We start from the raw sequence: 27905 nt of genomic DNA on the forward strand, positions 1-27905 counted from the left end.
GCCAAATGCCCACCCCCAAATAAAGGATTCTTTAAAAAAAATTATTTGAAAGGCAGAGTTACAGAGAGAGAGGTCTTCCAAACGCCGCTTCACTCCGCAAACGGCTGCAATGGCCATGGCTGGGCCAAGCCAAGCAGGAGCCAGGAGCTTCACCCAGGGTGGGTGGAGTGAGGATAACCCTCAGGCTCTGACTCGGGCCCCTCGGTGGCAGTGAAGTCATTCCCCAGGGGAATGACTAGGAGCTCTAAGCACGAGCCTGGCTTTGGACACTGTGAGCCCGCGGTGCCCCTAAAGCTCGTCGGCCAATCCTAGTGCGGAAAGGCAGATCCCAGCAGGTGCGGCAGCCCCACCTGCCGGATCCATCCCCGGGGCAGGGTTTCCCAGCGCCCCGCCCAAGCGCGGCGCCCGGCGGCGCGCGTCTCCGGAAGCCGCTCGCGCAGGCGCAGTGCAGCGGGCGCCCCCTGGCGGTCGGCAGCGGATCGCAGGGCCCGCCCCCAGCCGCCCGCCGCTGCTGCCCGCCTCAGCCCAACATGGCGATGCACAACAAGGCGGCGCCGCCGCAGATCCCGGACACCCGGCGGGAGCTTGCCGAGCTCGTGAAGCGGAAGCAGGAGCTGGCGGTGAGCGGCTGGGACCCGGGGCTCCGGCGTGGGGCCCCGCGCTCGCCCGGCCGCCGACCGCCAGCCCGGCCGCACCAGGCCGTCGGTTACTCCGGGGACGCCGCGCGCGGCCCGGGAGTCCGGCGGCCTGGGCCGAGGCGCGTGCCGCCGAGCGCCGTTTCCGGCGGTGCGGAGGCGGAGCGGCGGCCGGAGCCCGGAGGGGGCGGGGAGCGGGCCTCGGCGGCGCGGAGGAGGAAGGGCGCCGCGGGCCGGGGCGTGTGCGTGCGGGCGCCTGAGAGGGCGGGTGTCGTGGGTCGTGCGGGTGGGCGCGGGCGGAGGCGGGTCCCGGCCTGCGGGTGGGCTTTGGGGATGAGGCGAGTGTGGGAGCCGGTCTGGTCTCTGAGAGGATGGTGGGGGGGTAGGTCCCTTTTGGTCCTAGGAGCCCATCCGTGGGAGGGTGTTTGGGATGGGCAGGGGTGTGATCTTTCCAGAAGGTGACAGGCGGGGGACGAGGACCGGGTTGGGAAACTGGGAGCCGTGACGTGCACCCCGCGTTTGGGCGCACCTGCTGCCGCCCTTCCAGGTTTCCATGACAACGGGCAGCCCGGGGCCGGCGGCCTTGCCGAGCCCTTGGGAGGGCAGTGCCCAGTGCCTCGCTCATTCCGCGCCTGGTGGCGGTCCCCTTTGTGCGTGGGCGTGGAGCCTGCCCCTGTTCTGCCTCGGCCCGGTTCTTGACACTTGGGTTTCCGAGAGCCCTGTGCAGAATTCCGCACGTGTGGGCGTTTACCTGGGGACAGGCTCTGTGGAGTTCTGTTCCCAAAGGGGTCGGGCCATCACCCCGAAAGATCCAGACTTTTGGACTTGAATGGCCTACCGTTCCTGGAGTCCTCCAGCCCTCCACGAAGGTAGTTTAATGTGGGTGAGTTTGGGTTTATGATAAGCCCAGGGTCAGGCTTTCAGTGTGGGCACAGCTAATCCCCGGCCTGGCTTGTCGTCTCCCAGGAAACTCTGGCCAACTTGGAGAGACAGATCTATGCTTTTGAAGGAAGCTACCTGGAAGACACTCAGATGTATGGCAATATCATTCGTGGCTGGGACCGCTATCTAACCAACCAAAAGTGAGTTTCCAAAGGTTGTGCTCTCGAAATACCCATTTGTGGGATTGTGTGTTGTTGACAGCCACGGGGCCGGGGAGGCAGCAGCCGTCAGGTGGTGGTGTGCAGGGAGGTCTGGGCTTGAGCTGGCACTGAGGGTCCGCCCCTGCCTCCCCGAGTAGAACAGGGGGAGTCTGGCCCTGCCCAAGAGCTGTGTAAGGCTTGGATGGAGTACGGCGTGTGACAGTCTGCACAGCTCTGGTAGTGTTTTCCACATTTTGATCAGTCTTGAGTTCAACCCTTGGAAGTTTTGCCATACCTGTGTGGCTACTGTACTACAGTGTTATTCTTTGGGACTGGCTGTGTGGCACAGGGGGTTAAACTGCAACCTGTGACATCAGCATCCTGTTTAAGAGAGCCAGTTCTAATCCCAGCTGTTCTGTTTTCAATCCAGCTCCCTGCTGATGTGCTAGGAAGGTGGTGGAAGATGGCCCACAAGGTTGGGTCCCTGCCAACCGTGTGGGAGACCAGGTAGAGTTCCAGGCTTTTGATTTTGGCCTGGCCCAGCCCTGGCTGTTGTGGGCATTTGGGGAGTGAACCACGGATGGAAGACCTCTTTTTCTTTGTCTCTCCCTTTCTGTTACTCTGCCTTTCAAATAAATAAATCTTTTTAAAAAATATTTCATTTATTTGAAAGGCAGAGTGACAGAGATCTTTCATCTGCTGGTTCACTCCCCAAATGGTGCAACAGCTGGGGCTGGACTGATCCGAAGCCAGGAGCCAGGAATTCCATCCAGGTCCCCTGCATGTTGCAAGGGCCCCAAGCATTTGGGCCGTCTTCAGCTGCCCTTCCAGGCACATCAGCAGGGAGCTGGATTGGAAGTGGAGGAACTGGGACAGAAACCGGTGCCCATATGGGATGCCAGCACCCACTTAACCTGCTACGCTACAGTGCTAACCCCCATATAAGTAAAATGTTAAAAAAATGATTCTTTTCAAATTTTGGAAATTTTTTAAAATTTAAGTAAAATTTTTTAAAAAATTTATTTATTTATTTGAAAGAGTTACGCAGAGAGAGGAGACAGAGAGAGAGAGGGAGGTCCTCCATCTGCTGGTTCATTCACTCCCCAGATGGCTGCAAGGACTGGAACTGCGCTGATCCGAAGCCAGGAGCCAGGAGCCTCTTCTGGGTTCCCCACGTAGGTGCAGGGTCCCAAAGACTTGGGCCATCTTCCACTGCTATTCCAGGCCATAGCAGAGAGCTGGATCAGAAGAGGAACAGCCAGGACTAGAACTGGTGCCTATATGGGCTGCCAGCGCTTCAGGCCAGGGTGTTAACCCGCTGCGCCACAGCGCGGGCCCTAGGTAGAATTTTTATTTTTTTTACGTTTATTTGGAAGACAGAGTGACAGGCAGAGAGATTTTCCATCAGGTTAAAGGCAGGCTGAAGCCTGGAGGCAGAACTCAGTCCTAGTCTCTCCTGGGTGACTCCTTGAGTCACCACCTGCAGCCTCCCTGGGCGCACATTAGCAGGACATTGGAATTGGAAGCAGATGGGACTCAAGCCTGTCAGCTTCTCTGGGCCTCCCAAACATCGGCCTAACCGCTGTGCCAAAGGCCTGCCCCTTGACAATTTTTGTTTCTATGGAAAAGTTGAAAAAAATAGTTCATGAGCACTCCATGTTCATCTACATTCACCAGTTGGTAACATGTTGCCAAATTTGCTTTGTTTTCCTTACTGTACTGTACCTATGTAAACACCTGTATCTACCTTAAAATTTTTTTTTAAGATTTGAAATATTTATAGATTAATAGGAAGTTGCAAAAATTGTGCAGAGCGGCCTCATGTAGTCCACCAGTTTGCCCCACTGGTTATGTTTCGTAGAACTATATGGTGCCACATCAGCACCAGGACATGCTCATTGGTACAATGGGTATCTACAGTTGGATGTCATTTTATCACATGTGTAGGTTCATGTAACCATAGTCAGTGCACAGAACTGTTCAGTCGCCACACAGGTCTCCTCCACACCATTCTACGCTTCTGTGCCTGCTCCCCTTAGACTTTTTCTTGCTGAAGCGCTACAGAGTTAGAGCAGAGGTTATGCACGACACTTTGTACCTAACTGTCAGCGGCTGCCTCCTGAGAATAAGAACTCTGACCTAGCCATAACATCATACCTAGAAAATTAATACTGCAGTAAAACATCCGGTACACAGTCTGTTCATCTTTCCTCAGTTGTCCCCAGAATGTTTTGCTCTGTTCCGACCCAGGGTCTGTTCAGCCTTCATTCACCATGTTTGCATGTTTGGCTGTTATTTGTCTTTGGTCTTTTTTTTTTTTTTTTTTTTTTTTTTTTTTTTTTTTTTGACAGGCAGAGTGGACAGTGAGAGAGAGAGACAGAGAGAAAGGTCTTCCTTTGCCGTTGGTTCACCCTCCAATGGCTGCCGCGGCCGGCGTATCACACTGATCTGAAGCCAGGAGGCAGGTGCTTCTCCTGGTCTCCCATGCGGGTGCAGGGCCCAAGGACCTGGGCCATCCTCCACTGCACTCCCGGGCCATAACAGAGAGCTGGCCTGGAAGAGGGGCAACCGGGACAGAATCCGGTGCCCCGACCGGGACTAGAACCCGGTGTGCCGGCGCCGCAAGGATTAGCCTATTGAGCCACAGCGCCGGTCCTGTCTTTGGTCTTTTTTAAGATTTTATTTTATTATTTATTTGAGAGGTAGAGTTATAGACCGGTAGAGGGGAGAGACAGATCTTCCATCCGCTGGTTCACTCCTCAGTTGGCTGCAATGGCCGGAGCTGAGCCAATCTGAAGCCAGGAGCTTCTTCTGGGTCTCCTACATGGGTACAGGGTCCCAAGGACTTGGGCCATCTTCTACTGCTTTCTCAGGCCATAGCAGAGAGCTGGATCAGAAGAGGAGCAGCAGGGACTCAAACCAGCGCCCATATGGGATGTCAGCACTGCAGGTGGCAGCTTTACCTGCTATGCTGCAGCGCTGGCCCCTCTCTTTAGTCTTAAGGTTTAGGATAATCCTTCATTCGTTTTTTTTGTTTAATGTTTGTCTACTTGTATTTTATTTGAAAGGAAGGGAGACAGAGTCTTTGATCCACTGGCTCACCTCGCAGATGCCTGCAAGGCCGGGGTTGGGTGTTCGCACCAGCAGCCTAGGCTGCTGCCCTAGATGCCTGTCCCTTTCTCACTCCTTTTGGTGGTGCTTGTGTTGTGGTTGATGACATTGTCTTGCAGAATGTTCCAGTTCCAGATTTCTCTTATTGTGACTTCATGAGAGATCCTTTAGACATTTCTGGGGGACCATTGCATGTTACTTTATACCTCTTATTATCTGCCTCTGTTTTATCAGCGTCAGATTGTCCCATTTCCGATGCTGCTAAGTTTAATCGCGGGATTTCTCTGCTGTGAAAGTACATTTTTCCCCCACTGTAATAACAAGTAATTTTGGACATTACACTTTCTCAAATTTATTTCAGTAGTCATTGCCACTCTTGATCATTTTTTTTAATTGTTTTTTTTTTTTTTATTTGAAAGTCAGAGTTACACAGAGAGGCAGAGAGAGAGAAAGAGAAAGAGGTCTTCTATCCGCTGGTTCAACTCCCCAACTGGCTGCAATGGCCAGAGCTACGTCGATCCGAAGCCAGGGTCCAGGAGCCTCTTCCGGTCTCTCACATGGGTGCAGGGGCCCAAGCACTTGGGCTATCTTCTACTGCTTTCCCAAGCCATAGCAGAGAGCTGGATCGGAATTGGAGCAGCAGGGACTCAAACCGGTGTCCATATGCGATGCAGGCACTGCAGGCAGAAGCTTTAGCCACTACATCACAGCACCGGCCCCTTGATCCTTTTTTTTTTTTTTTTTTTTGACAGGCAGAGTAGACAGTGAGAAAGAGAGAGACAGAGAGAAAGGTCTTGCTTTTGCTATTGGTTTACCCTCCAGTGGCCACCGCGGCTGGCGCGCTGCGGCCGTCGCACTGCGCTGATCTGAAGCCAGGAGCCAGGTGCTTCTCCTGGTCTCCCATGGGGTGCAGGGCCCAAGCACTTGGGCCATCCTCCACTGCACTCCCGGGCCACAGCAGAGAGCTGGACTGGAAGAGGAGCAACCAGGACAGAATCCGGCGCCCGGACTGGGACTAGAACCTGGTGTGCCGGCGCCGCAGGCGGAGGATTAGCCTATTGAGCCACGGTGCCAGCCCTTGATCCTTTTTTAAAACAGATTTTTTATTGTTTTGATTTTATTTAAAAGGCAGAGAGACAGAGACAGAGCTCCTCCCTCTATTGGTTCACTCCCCAAATGCCCACAACAGCTGGGATTGGGCCAAGCTGAAGCCAGGAGCCCAGAATTCAATCCAGGTCTCCCCTGTGGGTGGCAGGGACTCGGGTGCCTCCCATCTGACACACAGCAGGAAGCTAGAATCTGGAGCAGGCTCGTGTATGGGACGTAGCCCTCCTAAGCAGCATCTGAGCCACTGTGGGACAGCCTCCCTGCATTGTTGATGGGTGCTAAATCAGTTATTGTCCTGGAAGTTGCATAATGGTGATTCTAACGTTATTCTCTTTACATTTATTACTGATATTCTAGACAGTCCATTCCTTTCTTCTCTTTGTTTCCCTGTCTCTAGTGTCATTATATAGTCATGGGTTTTTTTCCAAGAGTCAATGGGTTGAGATCTTATACTTTTAAAAATTTTTTTCTAGTATAAGTTTTTTTTTTTTTTTTTTTAAGATTTTATTTATTTTTTTGAGAGATAGAGCCACAGTGAGAGGGAGAGACAGAGAGAAAGGTTTTCCGTCCGCTGGTTCACTCCCCAGGTGGCTGCAACGACCGGAGCTGCGCTGATCTGAAACCAGGAGCCAGGTGCCCCCTCCTGGTCTCCCATGAGGGTGCAGGGACCCAAGGACCTGGGCCTCCTCCACCACTTTCCCAGGCCACAGCAGAGAGCTGGACTGGAAGAGGAGCAGCCGGGACTAGAATTGGTGCCCACATGGGTTGCTGGCACCGCAGGTGGAGGATTAACCTACTACACCACAGCGCCGGCCCCTAGTATAAGTTTTTTTATTGAAATAAATACAGTGATGTGCACATATCCTGGTTATTCAGTACAATGAGTTTTCACAAACTAAACATACCCACCGTTACCTTTCATTGTTTGCCCCCCAATGTGGTCAGAGGAGTCCCCTAAGTTGGCTCCTTGGCCCTTTTTGTATGACCCTCATTAGTCTTGGAGCAGTTTGCTGCTTTCTGGCCCCCAAATTATTCCAGGCTCGACTTATCCTTTTCTTGACTTAAAGCTGGTATCCACCATTTCTCTAAGGAGCTCTGGATCCTTTATCTGTGTATTTATTTATGTTTAGATTTACTTATCTGGAAGGTTGAGTTACAGAGAGGAAGAGAGAGAGGGAGCTCTTTTGTCTATTGTTTCATTCTCCAAACGGCTGCAACAGCCAGGGCTGTGAAGCCAGGAGCCAGGAGCCAGGAACTCCATCCAGGTTTCCCAAGTGGATGGTAGGGGCCCATTCATTTGGGCTATCTTCCACTGCTTTCCCAGGTACAGTATCAGGGAACTGGATCAGAAGTGGAGCAGCAAGGACTTGCTGGCTTTGGAAGCTGCAGCTTAACCTGCTGTGCCACAATGCTGGCCCCTAGTTCTGTCCTTCCCTTCCCTCCCCTCCCCTCCCCTTCCCTTCCCTTTCCTTTTTCTCTCTTTCTTTCTCTCTTTCTTTCTCTCTCTCCTTCCTTCCTTCCTTCCTTCCTTCCTTCCTTCCTTCCTTCCTTCCTTCCACACAGAGAGAGTAGAGGCAGAGAGAAACAGAGAGAGAGAGGTCCTCCATCCGATGGCTCACTCCCCAAATGGCCGCAATGGCCGGAGCTGTGCTGATCTGAAGCCAGGAACCAGGAGCTTCTTCTGGGTCTCCCATGTGGGTGCAGGGGCCCAAGAACTTGGGCCATCTTTTGCTGCTTTCCCGGGCCATCGTAGAGAGCTGGACAGGAAGTGGAGCAGCCGGGTCTCGAACCGGCGCGCATACAGCATGCCAGCACTTCAGGCCAGGGCGTTAACCCCTGGCCTCTAGTTCGTTCATTCGTTTGTTCGTTCGTTCTTTCTTTCTTTCTTTCTTTCTTTTTTTTTTTTTTTTATTTGACAGGTAGAGTTATAGACAGTGAGAGGGAGAGACAGAGAGAAAGGTCTTTCTTCCGTTGATTCACTCCTGAAATGGCCGCTACAGCTGGCGCTGCGCCGATCCGAAGCCAGGAGCCAGGTGCTTCTCCTGGTCTCCCATGCGGGTGCAGGACCCAAGCACTTGGGCCATCCTCCCTCTGCCCTCCCGGGCCACAGCAGAGAGCTGGACCAGAAGAGGAGCAACCGGGACTAGAACGCGGCGCCCATATGGGATGCTAGCACCACAGGTGGAGGATTAACCAAGTGAGCCACGGCGCCGGCCCCCTAGTTCTTTCTTTAAATTTCAAACTTAAACTTATGTAACTGAGATACTTCCTATTACTAGTCTCTGTTGGTTATTTTTAGTAGTAAGCATTAAAATCAATCCATATGCAAGTGTTTGTGAGGCAACTGTAACACTAGTGTCTTCCTGGGTGGGCGCAGCCCAGCCCAGCCCTGGGAAACGTGGCTGGTTGTGTCGTGTGAGCGTGGGCCATCCGCCAGTAGTCCAGGTGACCTGGAGCTTTTCTGGGTGGAACTTGATTAAATAGAAGCAAAGCTCTCTGTGCATCTGCCCTGGGGCATCCCTAGCCTGAGCCATAATCATAGACAGCTTGGTGCTTATAATGAAATCCTTCTGTGTGTTGTAGAAACTCCAATAGCAAAAATGATCGAAGGAACCGGAAGTTTAAGGAAGCCGAGCGGCTCTTCAGTAAATCCTCGGTGACGTCGGCAGCTGTAAGTGGAGGCCGGCTGTTGTGGGGCGGCCGCCTTCTCTCTCCCTTCCTTCCCTGTCCCTCCTGAGTGCCCTCCTGAGGCCTGTGGTCACTTTTCTAGTAACTGGTGGCTTCTCTTTCAGGCAGTGAGTGCGTTGGCAGGAGTTCAGGACCAGCTCATTGAAAAGAGTAAGTTTATTTTTTGACTGTGTTCATCAGTGTGTTTTTAAGCTTCCATGGCCCCTGATTTTGGTTCACCTCCCACTGTGATCTAAGGACTGCATCTCCTGTGCTCTCCCTCCTTCTAGAAGCTGGGAAGCTTTTGGGTATCCTGAATCATTTTTGCTTTTGAGGAAGAAACCACTGTGTCTTCCTGCCTCTTCGGTCACGTTCAGGTCGGTTTAGCAGCTCAAAGTTATGTCTCTGCTCCTGGCAAGTCTTTTATATTTCTGAGGGAACTTTTTTCCTAGCAATAAGAGGAAAACTTTTATGGAGCATTTCACACACACCTAATAAATCCGGATGTACCCAGCGGAGGGGGGAGTTCTGATCCTGTAAACAGAGTGTATCTGCGTGCTGTTGAGTGTAAGATGGAGAGTAGGCGCTGTGCACGTGGTGAGCAGTGATGATGTTTCCGTGTGTGGCTGTGCAGCCTGATTCTGTTTGCTTGCCAGTGATGGGACAGAGATCTGTACATTGGTCTTTCCAAGTCAGACTCTGTAAAGCTCTGCTGGTGTTATCCCCGGGTTGCCTGTTTTTGAGACACAGCCTCCTTTTTAGTATTGTGCCTGTGTGCTTCCTCCAGATGGTGTATTTTGTGGGATCCAGTTTTTTTGCAACGGGGCACTAGTTTGAGGAAAAGGAATCTTAGTAGTTTGGGAGTTAGAACTACACAGTGACTTCAGTTATGGTCTCTGTATACAGATTTCTAAAATTGTTGCTCTGCCCCTAACCTCTTTGTTTTCTTCTAGACATTTCTACTCAGATGTTCCAATGCAAACATTTTGTCTAAAATAAACATTGTATTTCCTTTAAAATTCATGTGCCCAGTTTTTGGTTCCATTCTTCCTCCATTACAACGTTAGAGTCATTTTTGATACCTTTTTGCCAGCCTAGTCAGTTGTACTGAGTCCTTTTGATTTTCCTTTACGGTGACTCTTATGCTCAGTTAGTGCCACTTCTAGAATGCAGAGCTGCGTCATCTCCCCGGGTTGAGCCACACCCTTGGAACGCATCATGTCAGTATTCCTTGGTTGTTGCTGAGTTGTACTGAGTGTAGAAGGTGGCCTGTATGTTAGTATTAGCGGGCTACAGGCCTCTGTGTCAGCACTAGTTATCATCCCCTTTTGGAACAGTTTTTTTATGCAACTTGTTTGATTTTTTTATTGAAATCTTTTTCTTTTAAATATTTATTTATTTGAAAGTCAGAGTTAGAGGGAGAGACAGAGAGAAAGAGGTCTTCCATCTGCTGATTCACTCCCCAAATGGCCACGATGGCTGGAACTGGGCTGATCCGAGGCCAGGAGCCAGGAGCTTCTTCTAGATCTCCCTTGTGGGTGCAGGGGCCCAAGGACTTGGGCCATCTTCTGCTTTCCCAGGTGATAGCAGAGAGCTGGATTGGGAGAGGAGCAGCCGGGACTAGATCCGTCGCCCAAGTGGGATGCCAGCGCTGCAGGCGGGGGATTAACCCTACTGCGCCACAGCTCCGGCCCCATCCCTCAGCAGTTTCTTAATCACTATGCCACACACCTGCCCTTCTAGCTATTTTGAAAAATACAATATATTATTGTTCATTAAAGTCACCCTACTGTTCAGTAGAACACTGGAATTTATTCCTGCCATCTGTCACTTTGTATGCGTTGTCACAGCTCTTCCTATCTCCCTTCCTTTCCTCGCCTTTGGTAACCACAGTTCTACTTTCTATTCCTGAGATTAACTTTTTAGATTCTACAAATGAGTGAGACTCATGTAGTGTATATTTGTTTTGTGCCTGGCTTATGTAACATTTCACTTAACATAATGTTGGGTTCATCACTATTGCTGAAAATGAGTTTCATTCTATTTAATGGCTGAATAGTATTTCACTGGACTATTTTTTTAAAGATTTATTTATTTGAAAGGCAACAGAGAGAGAGGAGATCTCCCTTTTGTTGGTTTACTCCCCAAATGCCAGCGGCTAGACTGAAGCCAGGAGCCGGGAACTTCATCTGGGTGTCCTATGTGGGTGGCAGGATCGCAAGTACTTGAGCCATCTGCTGCTTGCTTTCTTTCTTTTAAGATTTATTTATTTATTTGAAAGAGTTACACAGAAGGAGAAGGAGAGGCAGAGAGAGAGAGAGAGAGAGGTCTTCCATCCACTGGTTCACTCCCCAATTGGCCACAATGGCCGGAGCTGCACCGATCTGAAGTCAGGAGCCAGGAGCTTCCTCTGGGTCTTCCCACGCAGGTGAAGGGGCCCAAGTACTTGAGCCGTCTTCTACTGTTTTCTGAGGCCATAGCGGAAACCTGCATCGGAATTAGAGCAGCCAGGACTTGAACTGGCGCCCACATGGGATGCCGGCAGTGCAGGTGACAGTGGCTTAACCCGCTGCACCACAGCACTGGCCCCACCATCTGCTGCTTTCTAGGCACATTAGTAGGGAGCTGGATCAGAAGCAGAATATCTGGGACTTGGCACTTCAGGGTGGGATATGGATGTCCCAAGCTGTGGCTTCAACCTGTTATGCCACAGTGCCTGCCTGTCCTGTGCTTCTTAAAACTATTGTTTGGGGGCTGGTGCTGTGGCATAGTGGGTAAATTCGCTGCCTGCAGTGCCAGCAACCCACATGGGTGCAGGCTCAAATCCCGGCTGCTCCACTTCCGATCCAGCTCTCTGCTATGGCCTGGGAAAGCAGTGGAAGATGGCCCAAGTGCTTGGGCCCCTGCACTCATGTGGGAGACCTGGAAGAAGCTTCTGGTTTGGATCAGCCCAGCTCTGGCTCTTGTGGCCATTTGGGGAATGAACTAAAGGATGGAAGACCTCTCTCTCTCTCTCTCTCTCTCTCTCTCTCTCTCTCTTTCAAATAAATATTTTTTTTTCAAAGAAAAAGGAACTGTTTGGTAGTTTTCATCAGTTCTCAAAATTAGCAGCTGTTTTCTTCAGATATGGCATTTGCCCCATGCCTTCTTCCTTCTTTTTCTGGTACTCTGGTTAATGTATTTGAACCTTATCCAGTTACCTTTTATGTGTTTTACTTTTTGTCTTTGTGCTATATTATGAACATTTTTTTCTGTCCTGTTTACCAGTACTCTTTTCAGCTGTTTCTGATCTGTTAAACCTTTCCTTTGTTTTTATTCATTTGAGAGGCAAAGAGAGAGAGGGAGGGAGAGAGGGAAAGAGAGAGAAAAAGAGAGAGTGCCCCAGGCACTGGTTCACTTCTCAGTTGCCTGTGACAGCAGGGCTGGGCCAAGGCCAAAGCTGGGAGCTAGGTACTCTATCCAGGTTTCTCTCACGGGTGCCAAGAACCCAGTAACTTCAGCCATTACTGTTGCTCCCCAGGGTCTGCATTAGCAGGAAGCTGGAACAGGGGCTGGAGGTGGGCATCAAGATACCCAGGCGCCCTGGTCTGGGAGTGGGAGTGTCTTACCAGGCAGCCTAACTGCTAGACCTGATAGGCTCCCCTTCTTTATTTTATATCTCCTTTTCATTTTTAATATTCAGTGGTTTGTTATGTTATAAATATAGTGTTTAGTTTTCTAATAGATTTTCTAGAATTATTTAACTTTTACTTTGTGAAAATGATCAGAATCGAGATGGAGCTGCTGTGTCAGAACCTCACAACAACAAAAGCAAAGATGAGAGGTTCTGAAGGAGGAGCGCTCACTCCTGACAGGAGCCGTCTCACAGCTCTTCTGCAGAGCCACAGCCTTGTACAGAGGTCACTGACGCCTTATACAGGAAGTACTTCCGTAGGGATGTATGTCCAGCAGTTGTCTGTCCAACTTTGAACTGATGCCACCTTGTTCCTGATCTTGATAGCCAAGTATAACTGACCCCAAAAATATGCGTGTGTATGTGTATACATACATATATATAGACATACACACACACATACATTCAAACTTGATTGAATCATTTTATTGGATAGGGATTGATGGGAAGTGTGGTTCTCCTTGTTTTGCCTTTAAAAACTTCTCCTTGGGGCAGGTATTGTGGTCCAGTGGGTTAAACCACTGCTTGGGACACTGCGACTCATAATGGAGTGCCTGTTGAGTCCTGGCTTCTCTGCTTCTGATCCAGCTTACTGCTGATGCATCCTGGGGGACAGCAGATGATGGCTCAAGTGCTTGGGTCCCTGCCACCCACGTGGGAGCCCTGGATGGAGTTTTAGGCTCTTGGCGGCAGCCTGGCCTAGCTGTGCATGTTGTGGGCATTTGAGGAGTAACTCAGCAGATGGAAGCTCTCGATCTCTGTGTCTGTCTCTCTCTATCACAGTGCCTTTCAAGTAGATGAAAATAAATCACTAAACCAAAAAAAACAAGCAAAACTTCCCCTTGCCCCAGTCTCTTTGAATGGGCTCATAGTTCACTGTGTCACATGTGTAATGTTCTGTTGTTGCTAAATGCACATTGATCTTCTTTTGTTATTTGTTCAGCAGCTTCTTAAGCATAGTAACTCTTCTGTAGTCTGTGTAATTTCAATCTCTGAAGTCTTTGGGGCTGTTTCTGTCATCTGTTGTATTTCTTGGTTAAAATGTGATAACCTTGTTTGCTAGGTTATCTTTGTGTGCTGTTCGTTATAGTTAAACGTACAGCCATCCTTCAGTGCCCTCAGGGCAGGATACCCAAATCTGCAAATGCTTAAGTTCCCCATATATGGTGTTTGTAGTTATTTGTATGGAGCCTATGCACCTCATTCTATATACCTTACCGTAATGGTATGCGAACAGTTGTTACACTCTGTCGTTTGGGGGATAACGATAAAGAAAAGTCTGTACATGTTCAGTACAAGCACAGTTTTTCTTTCCAAATATTCTTTTATTTTATTTTATTTTTTTTCAGACAGAGTGGACAGTGAGAGAGAGAGAGAGAAAGGTCTTCCTTTGCCATTGGTTCACCCTCCAATGGCCGCAGTGGCCGGCGCACAACGCTGATCCGATGGCAGGAGCCAGGTGCTTCTCCTGGTCTCCCGTGGGGTGCAGGGCCCAAGCACTTGGGCCATCCTCTACTGCACTCCCTGGCCATAGCAGAGAGCTGGCCTGGAAGAGGGGCAACCGGGACAGAATCTGGCGCCCTGACCAGGACTGGAACCTGGTGTGCCGGCGCTGCAAGGTGGAGGATTAGCCTAGTGAGCCGCGGCGCCAGCCTTCCAAATATTCTTGATCTGCGTTTTTTTGAATCCACAGGTGTGGAGAGTAGAGAAGCAAAAGGCTGACTGTATGCCAAATAATTTGAGGGCTAGGATGGTGGTCCCGTCTTTCAGAGAGACCTTGCCTTCTGCCAAGTGCTTGCCCCTCTTTGAACTAGGCCGGGCCTCGAGAGTGCTAGATGACCCAGGTGGTGCACACCCAGCTTTGCTTCTGTGAGAGGAATGTTCTTTGCCTGTTGTTCCTTTCCTCTGCACAAAATCCATCGCCTCTGGATTTCTGTATAACAAATCTTGTGGAATGAGTTCCTTTTTTTTTTTTTTTGCCTTTGAGCTTTGATGGGAATAAAATATTTTTTTCTCTTCAAATTTTGACTTGCATAGAATTTGATCTCAAGGATTTTTGAGTTTTCCACTTTTGGTAGTTTACTTTCAAGCCATTCTGAAAATGCTCCTCAAAAATGGGTTCCTCTCTGCTTCATTTGGCTTCCTGCATACCCAGACTAGGGTAGAGTGCATTCACCTGGGCTTCACTGAAGAATTTCATGCAAATCTGTGAAGCATTGCCTATTTTTGTAAATAGAATAGAGAACAGGCAAGTTTTGTCTCGTTTGCTTTTAAGGTTCAGCACAGTCTCTGCTGTTTGTTTTACTGGGCTTCTCAGAAACTCGCAGCCAGCCGGGTCTCTTCAGGATTCATAGTGTGCCAAGGAGGAAGCATCCTTCCTGGTGTCTTCCTCCATTAAAACTTTTTAAAAAATATTTTGTTTATTTATTTGAAAGAGTTACAGAGAGAGAGAGAGGTGGGTCTTCGATCTGCTGGGTCACTCCCCAGGTGGCTGCAGTGGCTGGAGCTGGGCCGATCTGAAGCCAAGAGCCAGGAGCGTCTTCCGGATCTCCCATGCTGGTGCAGGGGCCCAAGCACTTGGGCCATCTTCCACCGCTTTCCCAAGCCATAGCAGAGAGCTGGATGGGAAGTGGAGCAGCCAGGACTTGAACCGGCACCCATATAGGATGCGGGCACTGCAGGTGGCAGCTTGACCTGTTACACCACAGTGCTGACCCTCCCTTTGTATCTTAATAGTGTTTAATCCAATCTCCCTGGCTCTTAAATTCCTCTTATAAACCACTTCTCTCATAGTAATCCTCATGAGTTTGTAAAGAGAACACAGATAGTCATTATTTTATGTCATTGCTCTGTTGGAAATTCCTTCCCCTTGCTAGGTCCTGCATACAGCTGTTTTTTCTACAAATGATCTTCCCTGTTTTTAGAGTTTGACTTTCATGCTTGCGTTTCTGTGTTCCAGACACTGTGCTTCCATTACCTTCTTTAATCCTCAAAGCCTGTCCTTGTCCTTGGAGGTTGGCATAGATTGCAAGTTGCATGAAATTAGGGAACGTTGCTGTGGCTCAGGGTCCAGCCAGGTGCCTCACCCTAGAGATTCGCACGGATAGTTGACACAGGAGACTGTGTTTTGCAGATGGGGAAATGGCTCAAAAGATTAAGAGGGGACAAGTCAGTTTTCTTAGCTAACTTCATCCTGTCTCCCTTGGGCCCACAAACATGTACACATGTCCTTCCGTGTTACCTTTCACTTCTCAAGCTCCTTGTGTAAGAAACACTGTTCCATTTGTTTGTTTCAAATGCACCTTATGTTGCCTACCTCTGTGCCTTTGCTTGTGCTGTTTTTTGTATTTATCTTTTTTTTTTTTTTTTTTTTTTTGACAGGCAGAGTGGACAGTGAGAGAGAGAGACAGAGAGAAAGGTCTTCCTTTACCGTTGGTTCACCCTCTAATGGCCGCTGCAGCCGGCGTGTTGCGGCTGGTGCACGGCACTGATCCAATGTCAGGAGCCAGGTGCTTCTCCTGGTCTCCCATGGGGTGCAGGGCCCAAGCACTTGGGCCATCCTCCACTACCTTCCCGGGCCATAGCAGAGAGCTGGCCTGGAAGAGGGGCAACCAGGACAGAATCCGGCGCCTGACTGGGACTAGAACCCGGTGTGCCGGCGCCGCAGGTGGAGGATTAGCCTAGTGAGCCGCGGCGCCGGCCTTTTGTATTTATCTTGACTTCATTTTTCAGTTTAAACTCTATCCCCTGCACGAAAGTTTCTTCTCAGAAGTCCACTATTCTCTGACTCCCAGGGTATTTAATGTCCACGTCAGTTTTTTGCATCATCTGTTAATGCCTGGGATGTTAACACGGGTGACAGAGATGTCTTCCATGCACTGTTTCATTCTCCAAATGACTGCAACAACCAGGGCTGGGCCAGGCCAATCAGGAACTAAGAACGCCATCGTGGTCTCCCACAATGGTTGGCAGGGACTCGAGTACTTGACCCAGCATCTGCTGTTTCCCAGGGAGCTGGATGGGAAGCAGAGCAGTTGACACTCAAACCGGCACTGTGGGATGGCAGTGGCTTGATCTGCTGCACCACAGCGCCAGCCCCAGAACAGTCTTTATAAACTGTATCTCACTGGTTTTTAAAATCAGCAAATGGTAATCATTCAAGTAATTATTCAGATATGAATGTGAAAAGGGTTCATTAGCTCCTGTGCTGCCTAACTTCCAGCTTTCTGAGAGAACCATCCTAAGCAGCTTGGTGTTATCCTAACTCATCTTTCTGAATGGCTTATGACTATTTGGATGTCTTCTTGGGAGAAATGTCTATTCAAATCTTCTGCCAACTTTTTAAATTTGTGTCTTTTTATTGAATTCTGAGTTCTTTACATATATATTAGATAAAAGTCCCTTTCTTGAAAAATTATTTATTTATTTGAAAGGCAGAGTTACAGAGAGGGAGAGACAAATTTTTCATCTGCTGGTTCACGCCCCAAATGGCCTCCACAGCCAGACTAAAACCAGGAGCCAGGAGGGCCTCCCATGTGTGTGTAGGGGCCCACACACTTGGGCCTTTCTCTGCTGCTTTCCTAGGTGCATTAGCGGGGAGCTGGATTGGAAGTGGAGCAGTGAGACTTGTGCCAGCGCCCATATGGGATGTTGGTGTTGCAGGCAACAGCTTAGCCCTCTATGCCACAATGGCTGGCCCCCACGTACAAGTCCATTTTCAGATATTGTATATGATTCACAAATCTTCTCCCATTCTATGAGCTGTCTTTCAATTTCAGGGTGGCATTTTTTTTTTGTGTTTCAGTTTTTAAGTAAATGATACAGCCCAATTTATCTTTTTCTTTTGTTGGAATTGCTTTTGTGGGCATAACTAAAAAAGCACTGCCTAACACAATGGATCCTAGGACTTCTAGCTCTTATATTCAGGTGTGTGGTCCATTTTGAGTTACATTTTGTATAGAACTGGGGAGAGGCCCAGCTTCATTCCTTTGCATGTAAATACCCAGTTGTCCCAGCACCACTCTTCCTTCTTCATTGAATTGTTTTGTCACCCTGTCACAAAACTGCTGAACATGAATGTGAGGGCTTGTGTCTGGACTCTGAATTCTGTTCCCTGGATCTCCATGTTTATGCTTAATGCTAGTACCATGCAGTATTGCTTATTGTAGCTTTGTGTAGTAAGTTTTCGAGTTCTTTTGTGATTTTTTTTATGTGAAATACATTTTCTTGAATTTAGAAGGATACTTTTTCTAGTTTAATATCTCTAGTACTCCCTCTCCTGTGGTTTTCATGAAATGTGTTCAAAAATATTGTTGCATGATTTCTCGGATCTGGCTATTTCTTAGTTTTGGGGACTGCTTCTTTACTTCTTATATCCATGTGCTACTCAACTCAAAGTCTCTTCCTAGAAGTTTATCATAAAAAGGCCAAAAGAAGAAAACCAGGGTGCAGGAGTTGTGGCATAGAGGGTAAAGCTACTGCTTGGGACCCCGGCATCCCGTAAGAGAGTGCAGATTTGAGTGCCAGCGGCTCTGCTGCCCACCCTGTGTCCTGCTAGTGCTTCTGGGATGCAGTGGATGATGACGTAAGCACTTGAGTTCCTGCAACTTATGTAGGAGACTTGAGTGGAATTCCTGGCTCCTGGCTTCAGCTGGCACAGTCCTGGACGTTGCTGGCATTTGGGGAGTGAATCAGTAGATACAAGATCTCTCTGTGTCACTTTGTCTTTCAGATAAATAAATCTTTAAAAAAGAGTGGGCTTACTGGTTGCTGATCCTGCTGCCTACGTAACCCCTTTAGATAATTTTTAGAAACAGATAATGTTTGTAGTTAGGGTCCCCCAAGAGTTGAGTAAAGTGTAGTCTTCACCTGTTTATTTCTATTAAGAAATTGCTGGGGTGAGCATTGTGGCGCAGCAGGTTAAGCCACTGCTTGGGATGCCTGCATCTCCTGTCACAGCACGCCTGGAATCAAGCCGCTTCCACATTGTGTGCCTGGGAGGCAGAAGGTGATGGCTCAAGTACTTGGGTTCTTGCCACCCACATGGGAGACCCAGATGGAATTCTGGACTCACCTCTTTGGCCCAGCCCTTGCTGTTACAGGCATTTGAGGAAAGAACCAGTGGATGGAGGATTTCTCTCTCTATATATAATCTTCCTCTTATTCTGTTACTTTGCCTTTTAATTGATTATTAAAAGTTTTAAAAGATTCCTTCCAGGAAAGTAAATATATATTTATCAAAATATATCCAGTTATATTCTTTTGTTTTTTGTTCTTTTGACAGGCAGAGTGGAGAGTGAGAGAGAGAGAGAGAGAGAAAGAAAGGTCTTCCTTTGCTGTTGGTTCACCCTCCAATGGCTGCTGCGGCCGGCGCACTGCGGCCAGCGTACCGTGCTGATCAGATGGCAGGAGCCATGTGCTTCTCCTGGTCTCCCATGGGGTGCAGGGCCCATCCTCCACTGCCTTCCTGGGCCACAGCAGAGAGCTGGCCTGGAAGAGGGGCAACTGGGACAGAATCCGGCACCCGACCGGGACTAGAACCCGGTGTGCCGGTGCCGCAAGGCAGAGGATTAGCCTATTGAGCCATGGTGCTGGCTTAGTTATATTCTTCAAGGCATATACGAGTTCATCTTGAACTTGGTTTTGTTTAATTAATATGTGATGATTTTTCACATTAGAAATGTGTCAGTTGAAGAGTATTCGTGCTTTTTTTTTTTTTTTTGACAGGCAGAGTGGACAGTGAGAGAGAGACAGAGAGAGAAAGGTCTTCCTTTTGCCGTTGGTTCACCCTCCAATGGCCGCCGCTGCAGCTGGCGCACCGCGCTGATCCGATGGCAGGAGCCAGGATCCAGGTGCTTTTCCTGGTCTCCCATGGGGTGCAGGGCCCAAGCACCTGGGCCATCCTCCACTGCACTCCCTGGCCACAGCAGAGAGCTGGCCTGGAAGAGGGGCAACCGGGACAATCCGGCGCCCCGACCGGGACTAGAACCCGGTGTGCCGGCGCCGCAAGGTGGAGGATTAGCCTATTGAGCCACGGCGCCGGCTGTATTCATGCTTCTTAAAAAACACTTTTTTGGGGGGTGCTAGCGCTGTAGTTAGTAAAGCCACCACCTGCAGTGCTGGCATTCCATATGGGCACTGGTTCAAGTCCCAACTGCTCCACTTGCAGTCCAGCTCTCTGCTATGGCTTGAGAAAGCAGTAGAAGATGGCCCAAGTCCTTGGGCCTCTGCACCCGCATGGGAGACCCGGAAGAAGTTCCTGGCTCCTGGCTTCAGATCAATGCAGCTCCAGCCAATGCGGCCAATTGGGAACCAGTGGATGGAAGAACTCTCTCTCTCTCTGTCTCTGTCTCTGTCTCTGTCTCTCTGTCTCTCCTTCTCTCTCTTTGTAACTCTGACTTTCAGATAAATAAAGAATCTTAAAAAAAAAACACACACTTTTTTTTTTTTTAAAGATTTATGTATCTGAAAGGCCGAATTATAGAGAGGGAGAAACAGAGTCTTCCATTGGCTGGTTTACTCCCCAAATGGCTGCAATGGCCAGGGTTGGGCCAGGCCAAAGCCAGGAGCTTCATCTGGGTCTCCTACATGGGTGCAGGGGCCCAAGCACTTGAGTCATCCTCCACTGCTTTCCCAGGCACATTAGCAGGGAGCTGGATCAGAAGTGGAGCAGCTGGGACTTTAACCTATGCCCACATGGGATGCCAGCACTGTGGGCAGTGGTTTAATCCACTATGCCACAGCACTAGGTCCTCTTTTTTTTTTTTTTTTTAAGATTTATTTATAAATTACTTATTTGAAAGGCAGAGTTACAGAAAGAGAGAGGGAGAGCGATATCTTCCATCTGCTGGTTCACTCCCTGAATGACCCCAATGGCCAGGGCTGGTGCAGGCCAAAGTTAGGAACCAGGAACTCCATCTGGATCTCCCACATGGGTAGCAGGGGCCCAGTTCTGGCTGTTGTGCTCATTTAGGGGGTGTACCAACAGATGGAAGATATCTCTGTGTTTCCCCCAACCTGTACCCTGCAGTATTGCTCTGCCTTTAAATAAATACACAAATCTTGAAAAGAAAAGAAGCCTCTCAGAGTTATTTGGGTAATAGGCTTGTCTCCTTGGACCTCTCTTTAGAGAAAGAATTCTTAGGGTGGACGTTTGGCACAACGGTTAAGACACTGTTTGGAGAGGGGCCGGCACTGTGGCGTAGTGTGTAAAGCTGCCATGTGTAGTGCCAGTATCCCAAATGAGTGCTGGATCAATTCCTGGCTGCTTCACTTCCAATCCCGCTCTCTGCTATGGCCTGGGAAAGCAGTAGAAGATGACCCAAGTCCTTGGGACCCTGAACCCACATGGTAGACCCGGAAGAAGCTCCTGGCTTCTGGCCTCAGATTGTCCCAGCTTTGGCTGTTGTGGCCATTTAGGGTGTGAACAAGTGGATGGAAGACCCTCTCTCTATCTCTCCCTCTCTGTCTGTAACTCTGCCTCTCAAATGAATCTTAAAAAAAAAAAAAAGACATTGCTTGGGATGCCTGTATCGCATATTGAGGTGCCTTAGCTCGAGTCCTCCTGGCCCTATTCTGATTCCAGCTTCCTGCTAATGTGCACCCCGGGAGGCAGCAGGTGATGGCTTAGGTAGTTAGGTCCCTGTTACCCACACTGGAGTCTTGGATTGAGTTCTGGACTCCTGACTTCGACCTGACTCAGCTCCAGCTGTTGCAGGTATTTAGGGAGTGAACATGTATGGGAATATATATATTCTCTCTTTGTGTCTCTCTTTTCTTCTCTTCTGCCTTTCAAATAAATTTTAAAAAGGGAAAAGATGAGCTCTGTTGAAAGAAGAAAAAGGACTCCTGTATGATTTGGGAAAGGATCTAGTCCCAACCATGGGCTTTTCCCCAAGATATCCTCTACCCCCTGGAAACCTATCTACTGAATAACTATGTTAGTCCCATCAGCATGGTCTCTGTTTAAATTCCCTTTGTGCAGTGGGGTCATCCTGCCTGTGCGTTTCTCCCCATGGCGTCCCAGCAGTGAGCAGAGCTGCTGCCTCTGGTTACCCTGTTTCCCGGGCTATGTTTTTCATGACCCCTGGTGACCGTGATCTTAGTATCATTGTGCTCTGGCCTTGAGAATGTCTGACCTTGAGGAAAAGGAAGCGCTTTTTCCTGCCTCAGCAGCCCTTTCCGGGCACTGGCGTGATTGCCGGGGACGCTGATGGCGCTTGGTGGGCCTGTGTTTATTCCCTGCAGGGGAGCCCGGCAGTGGGACGGAAAGTGATACCTCTCCAGACTTCCACAATCAGGAGAACGAGCCCAGCCAGGAGGACGCGGAGGACCTGGACGGATCTGTGCAGGGGGTGAAGCCTCAGAAGGCTGCCTCCTCCACCTCCTCAGGGAGTCATCACAGCAGCCATAAAAAGCGGAAGAATAAAAACCGACACAGGTCAGTGGCCACTGCTGGGGAGGACTTCGTGCAGGACGCTTCAGGATTGTTGCGGAAGAGCTGCCTTTGGCCCAAATGAACTGGGCTGATGTTCCCTTGTGGGGCGGAGGGCATAGAGTAACCCAGAAGAGAATTCTGGGACCCCTACCCCCCGTTTCTAGTGCAGAAGGGTTTTGTTCCATAGCAACATTGACACAGTGCGTTGGAATCCTTTTGGAAAAGAGGGGAAACGGAAGCAGAACCTGTGTGTTGGTGTTTCACAAATGCCACGGTACATCTTGGGAAGCTGTCCAGTGGGGTACGGTCTTTTGCTGTTAATCCTGACCCTTTCTACCCTGTTCCTTTGTAGATGGAGAAAACTGATTTAGCATGCCTTTTTTTTCCCCCTTTTCAGTGCAAGTTTTTTGGTTGCTTGTGGTTTTCTGTTTTTGTATTTCTTCGCAATGTGCTGACTTCAGATACTGGAAGAACCATAGGAAGCCTGCAAAATAGGAGACTGCTTTCCTAGATAGCATTGCTCCGTCGTGTGTTTTGCGGCGAGTCCATAAGGAGCCAGGACATCCGTGGACAGAAAGGTCAGGTGTCACCCAGGTGATGGTAGTGCTCCCTGTGCCTGCAGTTTGTATGATAATGTTGGGGCCTGGGAACTCAAATGTTGAGAATTAGGCAGCGTCACTCAGAGAGAGTAATCCATGGTTCACAGAGTAAGGCATCTTGCCCTGGCCTCAGCCCACGTATGCATAGGCTGGTGCTGGTCCTACTCCCCTGTGTGCTGAGTAGCGAAGGGGGGCATGCAAGGAATGGGTGAGTCTCTGGCTTCCTTTGCAAGCCTGTAGGCTGTTTCTTTATGTACCCAGGATACTGAAACTGTTAGCCTCGGGAATATGGCATGATGGGATCATGTAGGATTAACTCTTATGGAGCCTCCTTGGCACCAGCTGATTAATTCTTTTGAGAGTTTTTGTTGTTGATGGTAGTGGTGTTTCTGAACTACAGAAATAGTATTTCTTCTGAACAGTGATGATGGACTGTTACTTAACATTTTTCTGCAAACCAGAATTCACCATACTAATCTCATAACTGTAGTAAGAAATAGCAAAAATTGCATATTTTTTTTTTGTAAAGCTTCAATCTATTTGGCCACTGTGATAGAACTGGTGCTAGCTTATCACAAAAAAACAGAGAACCATGCTCTTTAAGAAATACTTTCAATTTTGTCAAGATAGCCAAATGTCATACTCACGTTGTTTTTATTAAACTTGCTCCAGTGTGATCTGAAAGTAATCATTCTTTCCCTACTCCAGGGCGTCTAGAGTAGGGAGAAGATTCCTTGAGAGTTTCTGGGACTCCTTTCCATTGCTGGGCAGTGGACTCTAGATAGCTGTCTGTTTCAGGTAACGCCTCATTGTCGGTAGTGAGGGATTAGCTGATCGCTGACACAAGGACTGAACAGAGCATTCAACAACTTGCGTTGGTGTCAGCACTTCTTCCACATCCTTTCAGCTCTGCACCTTAGGAGGCATCTGCTTCCAGAAAAATACGAGGACTTATGTCAGTCTCTGGTGTTAGTGATTGCTTGCACACTGGAAAGGATCCTGGCTTTTATTGCTGTCCCTCCGTCTTTTCTCTGATTCAGCGTCTAGCTGGTCTTCTCCTCTGCCCCAAGGGAGAAGGGAACTGATGACTTCTGTCTAGGGAAGCCAGGTTCGGTGGCCCGTGGGGCAGGGACTTTGGTGGCCAGTTCAGGTTCTTGGATTCCTGCCATCTTTAGTCAGGAGCTCTGGCTGGGGTGGGACAGACACCATCTACAGCACTGGAAAGTTTGCAGCCAGCACAGGCTTTCCCTGCCCACATGCCACGTCGGGTAGACCGTCGGCAGTCCGTTACTCCAGCAGGTGTTTGAAGGCTCACCGCGTGCCAGGCACTGTTCATTTACTCAAGGCAAAGTACAGATAGCAATGGTATTTAGACAAAAAGAAGTTGCTTTTGAATTTGCCCTCTTCATGAATGTGAAAATTTATCAGATAATTTTTAGCATAAATGATCACAGTGTCCTGATGTTTTCATGATGTCTGAACAATAAGTCCCAGTGCCACTAATGAAAAAGATGAAATGACAACTCACAGCTGCTCTTCCAGGTTTTTACTACAATACCAAACCCTAGAATTCTCCCAGGGAGTCTGTCAATGCTGGTTAGCCAGGTCTAGTGCATTTCAGTCTGTGAGCTAAGCGGAGTCAGGCTGAAAGCGGAGTGTGGATAATCCCTCCTGTACATTTACCGTGTCCCCTGCTGAAGATCCATGCCAATGGGAAGCTTTCTTCCAGCGTCACTCTTGTAAACGTTGGGAGGAAAGTGTGGCCATCTGTATATGTGGTTTTACCCCCGCCTGCAGTCTGAAAGGCATGGGAGCCAGCAAGGGAGCCGGGTCCAGCTCCAGGGTCGCGCGTGTTTTTCAGACCAACCTCTGTGAGTGGTGATGTCACAAAGTGGCCGTCTGTTCCACTCCCATGTAGGCCCCTGAGTCTTGGATACTTACGGATGCCAATTTTCCTTTGTTTTAATAGGGGCTTGGCGAACTTCCTTGTCCTTTATGTAGCCCTGATGCGTGTGGGTCCCTGTCATCACCTGCCTGGGGGCAGTCGTACTGCTGTTCTGTTTGTGGACCTGCCCCCAAGTGTGCTTGTTCGCCTGTGGGCTGCTAGCATGCAGGCTGTGGGGAAGGGGTACCGTGTCCCTGGACCACCTTTAGAATTTGTCACTTGAGTCAAAAGTGGCCATATGTTTTCCTGCTTTAATGTTTGGACTGTTTTTGTCATCTTTTATTGTAGTGAAGGTGTATTGCCCTGAGCTGTTGGCACTGTCTTAAATGCCTTTCGCTATGTGACCAAGCCTTCCTTTCTGTTTCTTCTAATGTCCTAATGATATTTTTCAATTTAATTCAATACGTTAAAAGTTCTAACTCTGAATCTGGCAGCTGATAAAAGGGCTCCAGGTTTCTGTAGCTTTCTAATGAAATAACGTTTCTTTTCATAGTCTGTTCTTCTGATATGAATTCCGTTGAGGGAAGGGAGTCTCCTGACCACAAATCTTTGGTGCTTTGATATTTGAACCTTTATTGCCTAAGATTCCTAAAGCTGATTTTGTTTCTACAAATCTTGCTAAGGTGGCTAATCGACTAATTGATTCAATTAGTGTATTAATCTCTACTGCTTTCTTCCTTTCCAATGCTGCCCCAGCCCGTCTGGCATGTTTGATTATGACTTTGAGTAAGTTTGATTTGAATTAGTATTTGTGCTGTGTTGTTTAGTGTGTAGACACCGGTATGCCTTTTTGAGACCCTTCTAACCCATAGTTTATCTGTTTAATTGTAGGTATGTATATTAGGTTAGGCTGGGAAGTTTTTTTTAAAAACAGAAAAACGTGATGGAGGTAACATTTTATTTAATAACTTAAGCAAAATTAAGTAAACTTCACTTTTATGCATTTTAATTTCTTTTTAAATAGATAACCTTTAATTCATATTCAAATTGATTTTCTGGCTTTGCTTCTTAAGGAGATTAATAGTTTAAAAATTTGATACTTTGCTTTGGAAAGATTTAAAAAGTTAAAATTCATTTAATTTCTTTTGTGTTTCATGTCCAGAAATACAAACTCCTAGTCTCTTTCCTGTTCTTAATCACCTGTGTCTCAGTAATTCTCAGTGATAAATAGTTAAGAGTTAACACATTAACATAGAGCATGCCCTCTTAATTCAATCTCTTTAACATATAATACGGGAATAGTTTTTAAAAATTGTATGGCTTTTTTTGTAACTGCTGCATATTTCCTTTTGAGTCACCCAAGTTTGCCTTATGGCAAATTACCTGCTCGCTTTTTAATACTTGCTTAATACTATCCGGGTAGACAGCTAAATATGACATAGTCTAATGAAGAATGTGGACTTGACTTAACCCAATAGTCTCTGTTATAGCCTGTGCCCTGTGCAGTAGCTGATTGTTGGACCCTCTTTCCGTGCTTTAAAATGCAACTCTCTTATCTTTCCTCTCACAGGATTGATCTGAAGTTAAACAAAAAACCTCGAGCTGTAAGTATCAAACCACTTGGTACAGGCTGGCAATTTTGTGACTGATTAGAAAAGTGTATCCATTTTCAGAGTTTGAGGGCTCCCTCCCAGTTGGGATCAGTGCTCTCCTTTCAAAGTCAGGGCCATCCATCTGGATACCGTTTAGTTTCTAGTATTAGTTACTTTTTTTTTTTTTTTTTGTATGTTTGGGAGAGAGAAAGGTCACACACAGTTTTACTAAAGAAATATTCCCTTTGATTAAAGAAGGCCGGCCTCCCACCGCCAGCTGCTGTGTTCAGTAAGAGCAGAACTGATGTGTCAGTCCCTGCCCGGGCCATTTGCTGAGGTTGTCACGCTGTATGTCGTCACGCTGTACGTCACACTTGAAATGGAATCCAGCTACAGAACAGTCCCCTAGCAGAACTGTTGCTATGATTTTTTTCCTTAGACTCAAACCAGTGTTCTGCCGAAAGTAAGCCGGGGCTCTTGTCTCTGTGTCCAGGACTATTAGAAGACTCCTCCGTGCAGAAGCCGCCGGCCGCGCAGAGCCCTGCTTCCCTTCTCCAGCCTCATGGAGACGCGCATCCTTCATCTGAGTGTGTGGCCGTCCACTCTGCTCTCCCAGACCCAGTGCTTGTGACTTCGAGTAGTTTGTCCTAAATGTGGTGACGAGTCATTTCTGTAAGACATTGGCCCCTTTACTTTGTGTCATTTGTAGTGACAGAACCGCAGGAAGACCAAGACACGGCTGTGCTCCTGGCAGGTTGCTGCCGCGCGTTTCTGCCCTCAGCCTGGCTGGCACCTGCTTCGTCTGTGCTCTGGTTTTGTTTTGTGCTGAAAGTGGAGCCCGAGTCACATTGCAGATGGAGGCTGTAAATAGCTGGCGCCGTTTGTTTTGGTTTTGTTGTTTTCCTGGTGTTGCTTTGACCATCTCAGTCTCTGGGGACTTGTCGTAAGGCCTTCGGACAGCTCATCACTTCCTGTCCGCAGGCACGGCGGCTGGCGTGCCTGAGATCAGTTTCATGCACTTGCCAGTGTCCTTAACTGAAAAGAGTCTGCTTTGCCGTCTGTAAAGTGGGGCGCTCGGCTTTTTGTCCTTTTGCAGGGGTAAGGTAAAGGTGTTTATTTAATGATTACCTATCTTAAGTCTTTCTGAGAAACAATTTCATGTTCATAGAACAGGAAAAGCTGAAAAACATCAGTTCAAATCAATCCTCTTAAAATAGATCTTTTTATTCTTTTGTATGAATAAAATTTCATAGGCTTTGACTTCTCATGCACTACTCTTAAACCCGAGATTGTTTGTTCACCTGTTCATTCATATCATGCCTTATGGAGATTCTTTCTTTGCCCCCCCCCCCCTTCTCTCTTTGCTGGTATTTACCTGATTAAATATTGCTCTAAAAATCACCAAAGTGTATGGAAAGGCTCAAAGTTAACGCTGAAAGCTGGTAACGTGTGGCACTCCTGAGCAGAGAGCCCCCAGGGTTTGCGAGCCAGTGCTGCCCAGCAGATGGCCCGTCCTCGCCCAGGAACCTGCGCCGTCACTCCCTGCCTCTGTGCAGTGCTGGTCCTCAGCTGTGCACCGGGGTCACCTGGTGAACCTAACACTGACGCCTGGGACCCACCCCAGACACTCCAGAGGACGGCTACAGCCACGTGACTGGGATTTTCTTTCAAAGAGTCCGTGGAATTCTGATTAAAAGCCAAGCTGAAGATCTTTGTGTTGGGACACGGAATGGTTTTTGAGTTCAATCCCATGTCAGGAGACAGTCCAGGGATACAGTTTGGGGCCTCACCTTTCCCTTAACTCTAGTTGGTCCCAGTCCTTTACTTCTGCCCATATTTTTTAAAGAAAAACCCGTTCCACTTGTGACACTGATGGAGCCGAACATGGATGACAGTGGCATCTGTAACCAAACCGCCTGCCTTGTCTGGTGTGCAGAACCTTCACCCACGTTCTCAAGCTTTTCTTTCTTTTTTCTTTTTGGACTCTGTGGCTATTTAGATGTCTTTGCTAACAGAACTCCCGTGTCAGGGTTTTTAAGGAAATAGTTTCTTGTATTTAGATTGTTCCTTAAAAAAAGAAAAAAAAGAAAAACGAAACCTGAAGCATCCTGTTTCCTT

The 27905-nt window shown here is 48.3% G+C and overlaps 1 protein-coding gene across 12 annotated transcripts; it reads left to right on the top strand.

Annotated features, from left to right (window-relative positions):
* The first annotated feature begins 510 nt into the window (after positions 1-510).
* On the top strand, positions 511-27884 carry MEAF6 (MYST/Esa1 associated factor 6). 12 transcript variants are annotated; one of them, XR_016210191.1, is made up of 10 exons: positions 511-620; positions 1602-1717; positions 8519-8606; positions 8728-8773; positions 21522-21714; positions 21899-22012; positions 22109-24981; positions 25087-25144; positions 25766-25799; positions 26281-27884. XR_016210191.1 is itself a non-coding variant. In XM_051832073.3 (8 exons), the coding sequence occupies exons 1-8, from the start codon at positions 531-533 to the stop codon at positions 26287-26289; spliced, it is 606 nt and encodes a 201-aa protein (XP_051688033.1). In that variant the 5' UTR covers positions 511-530; the 3' UTR covers positions 26290-27884. The 12 variants fall into 12 exon arrangements, 5 of the variants coding, with proteins under 5 accessions (XP_051688033.1, XP_051688035.1, XP_089155248.1 ...); XR_016210195.1 differs by lacking the exon at positions 21899-22012 and adding an exon at positions 8893-8979 and having other exon boundaries at positions 24952-24981; positions 26281-27069; XR_016210194.1 differs by lacking the exons at positions 21899-22012; positions 22109-24981 and adding an exon at positions 8893-8979.
* The last annotated feature ends 21 nt before the right edge of the window (positions 27885-27905 follow it).

Source organism: Oryctolagus cuniculus, chromosome 7 (assembly GCF_051225735.1).
Source record: "Oryctolagus cuniculus isolate XC-2025 breed Fujian yellow rabbit chromosome 7, ASM5122573v1, whole genome shotgun sequence".
In the NCBI taxonomy this organism is placed as follows: domain Eukaryota; kingdom Metazoa; phylum Chordata; class Mammalia; order Lagomorpha; family Leporidae; genus Oryctolagus; species Oryctolagus cuniculus.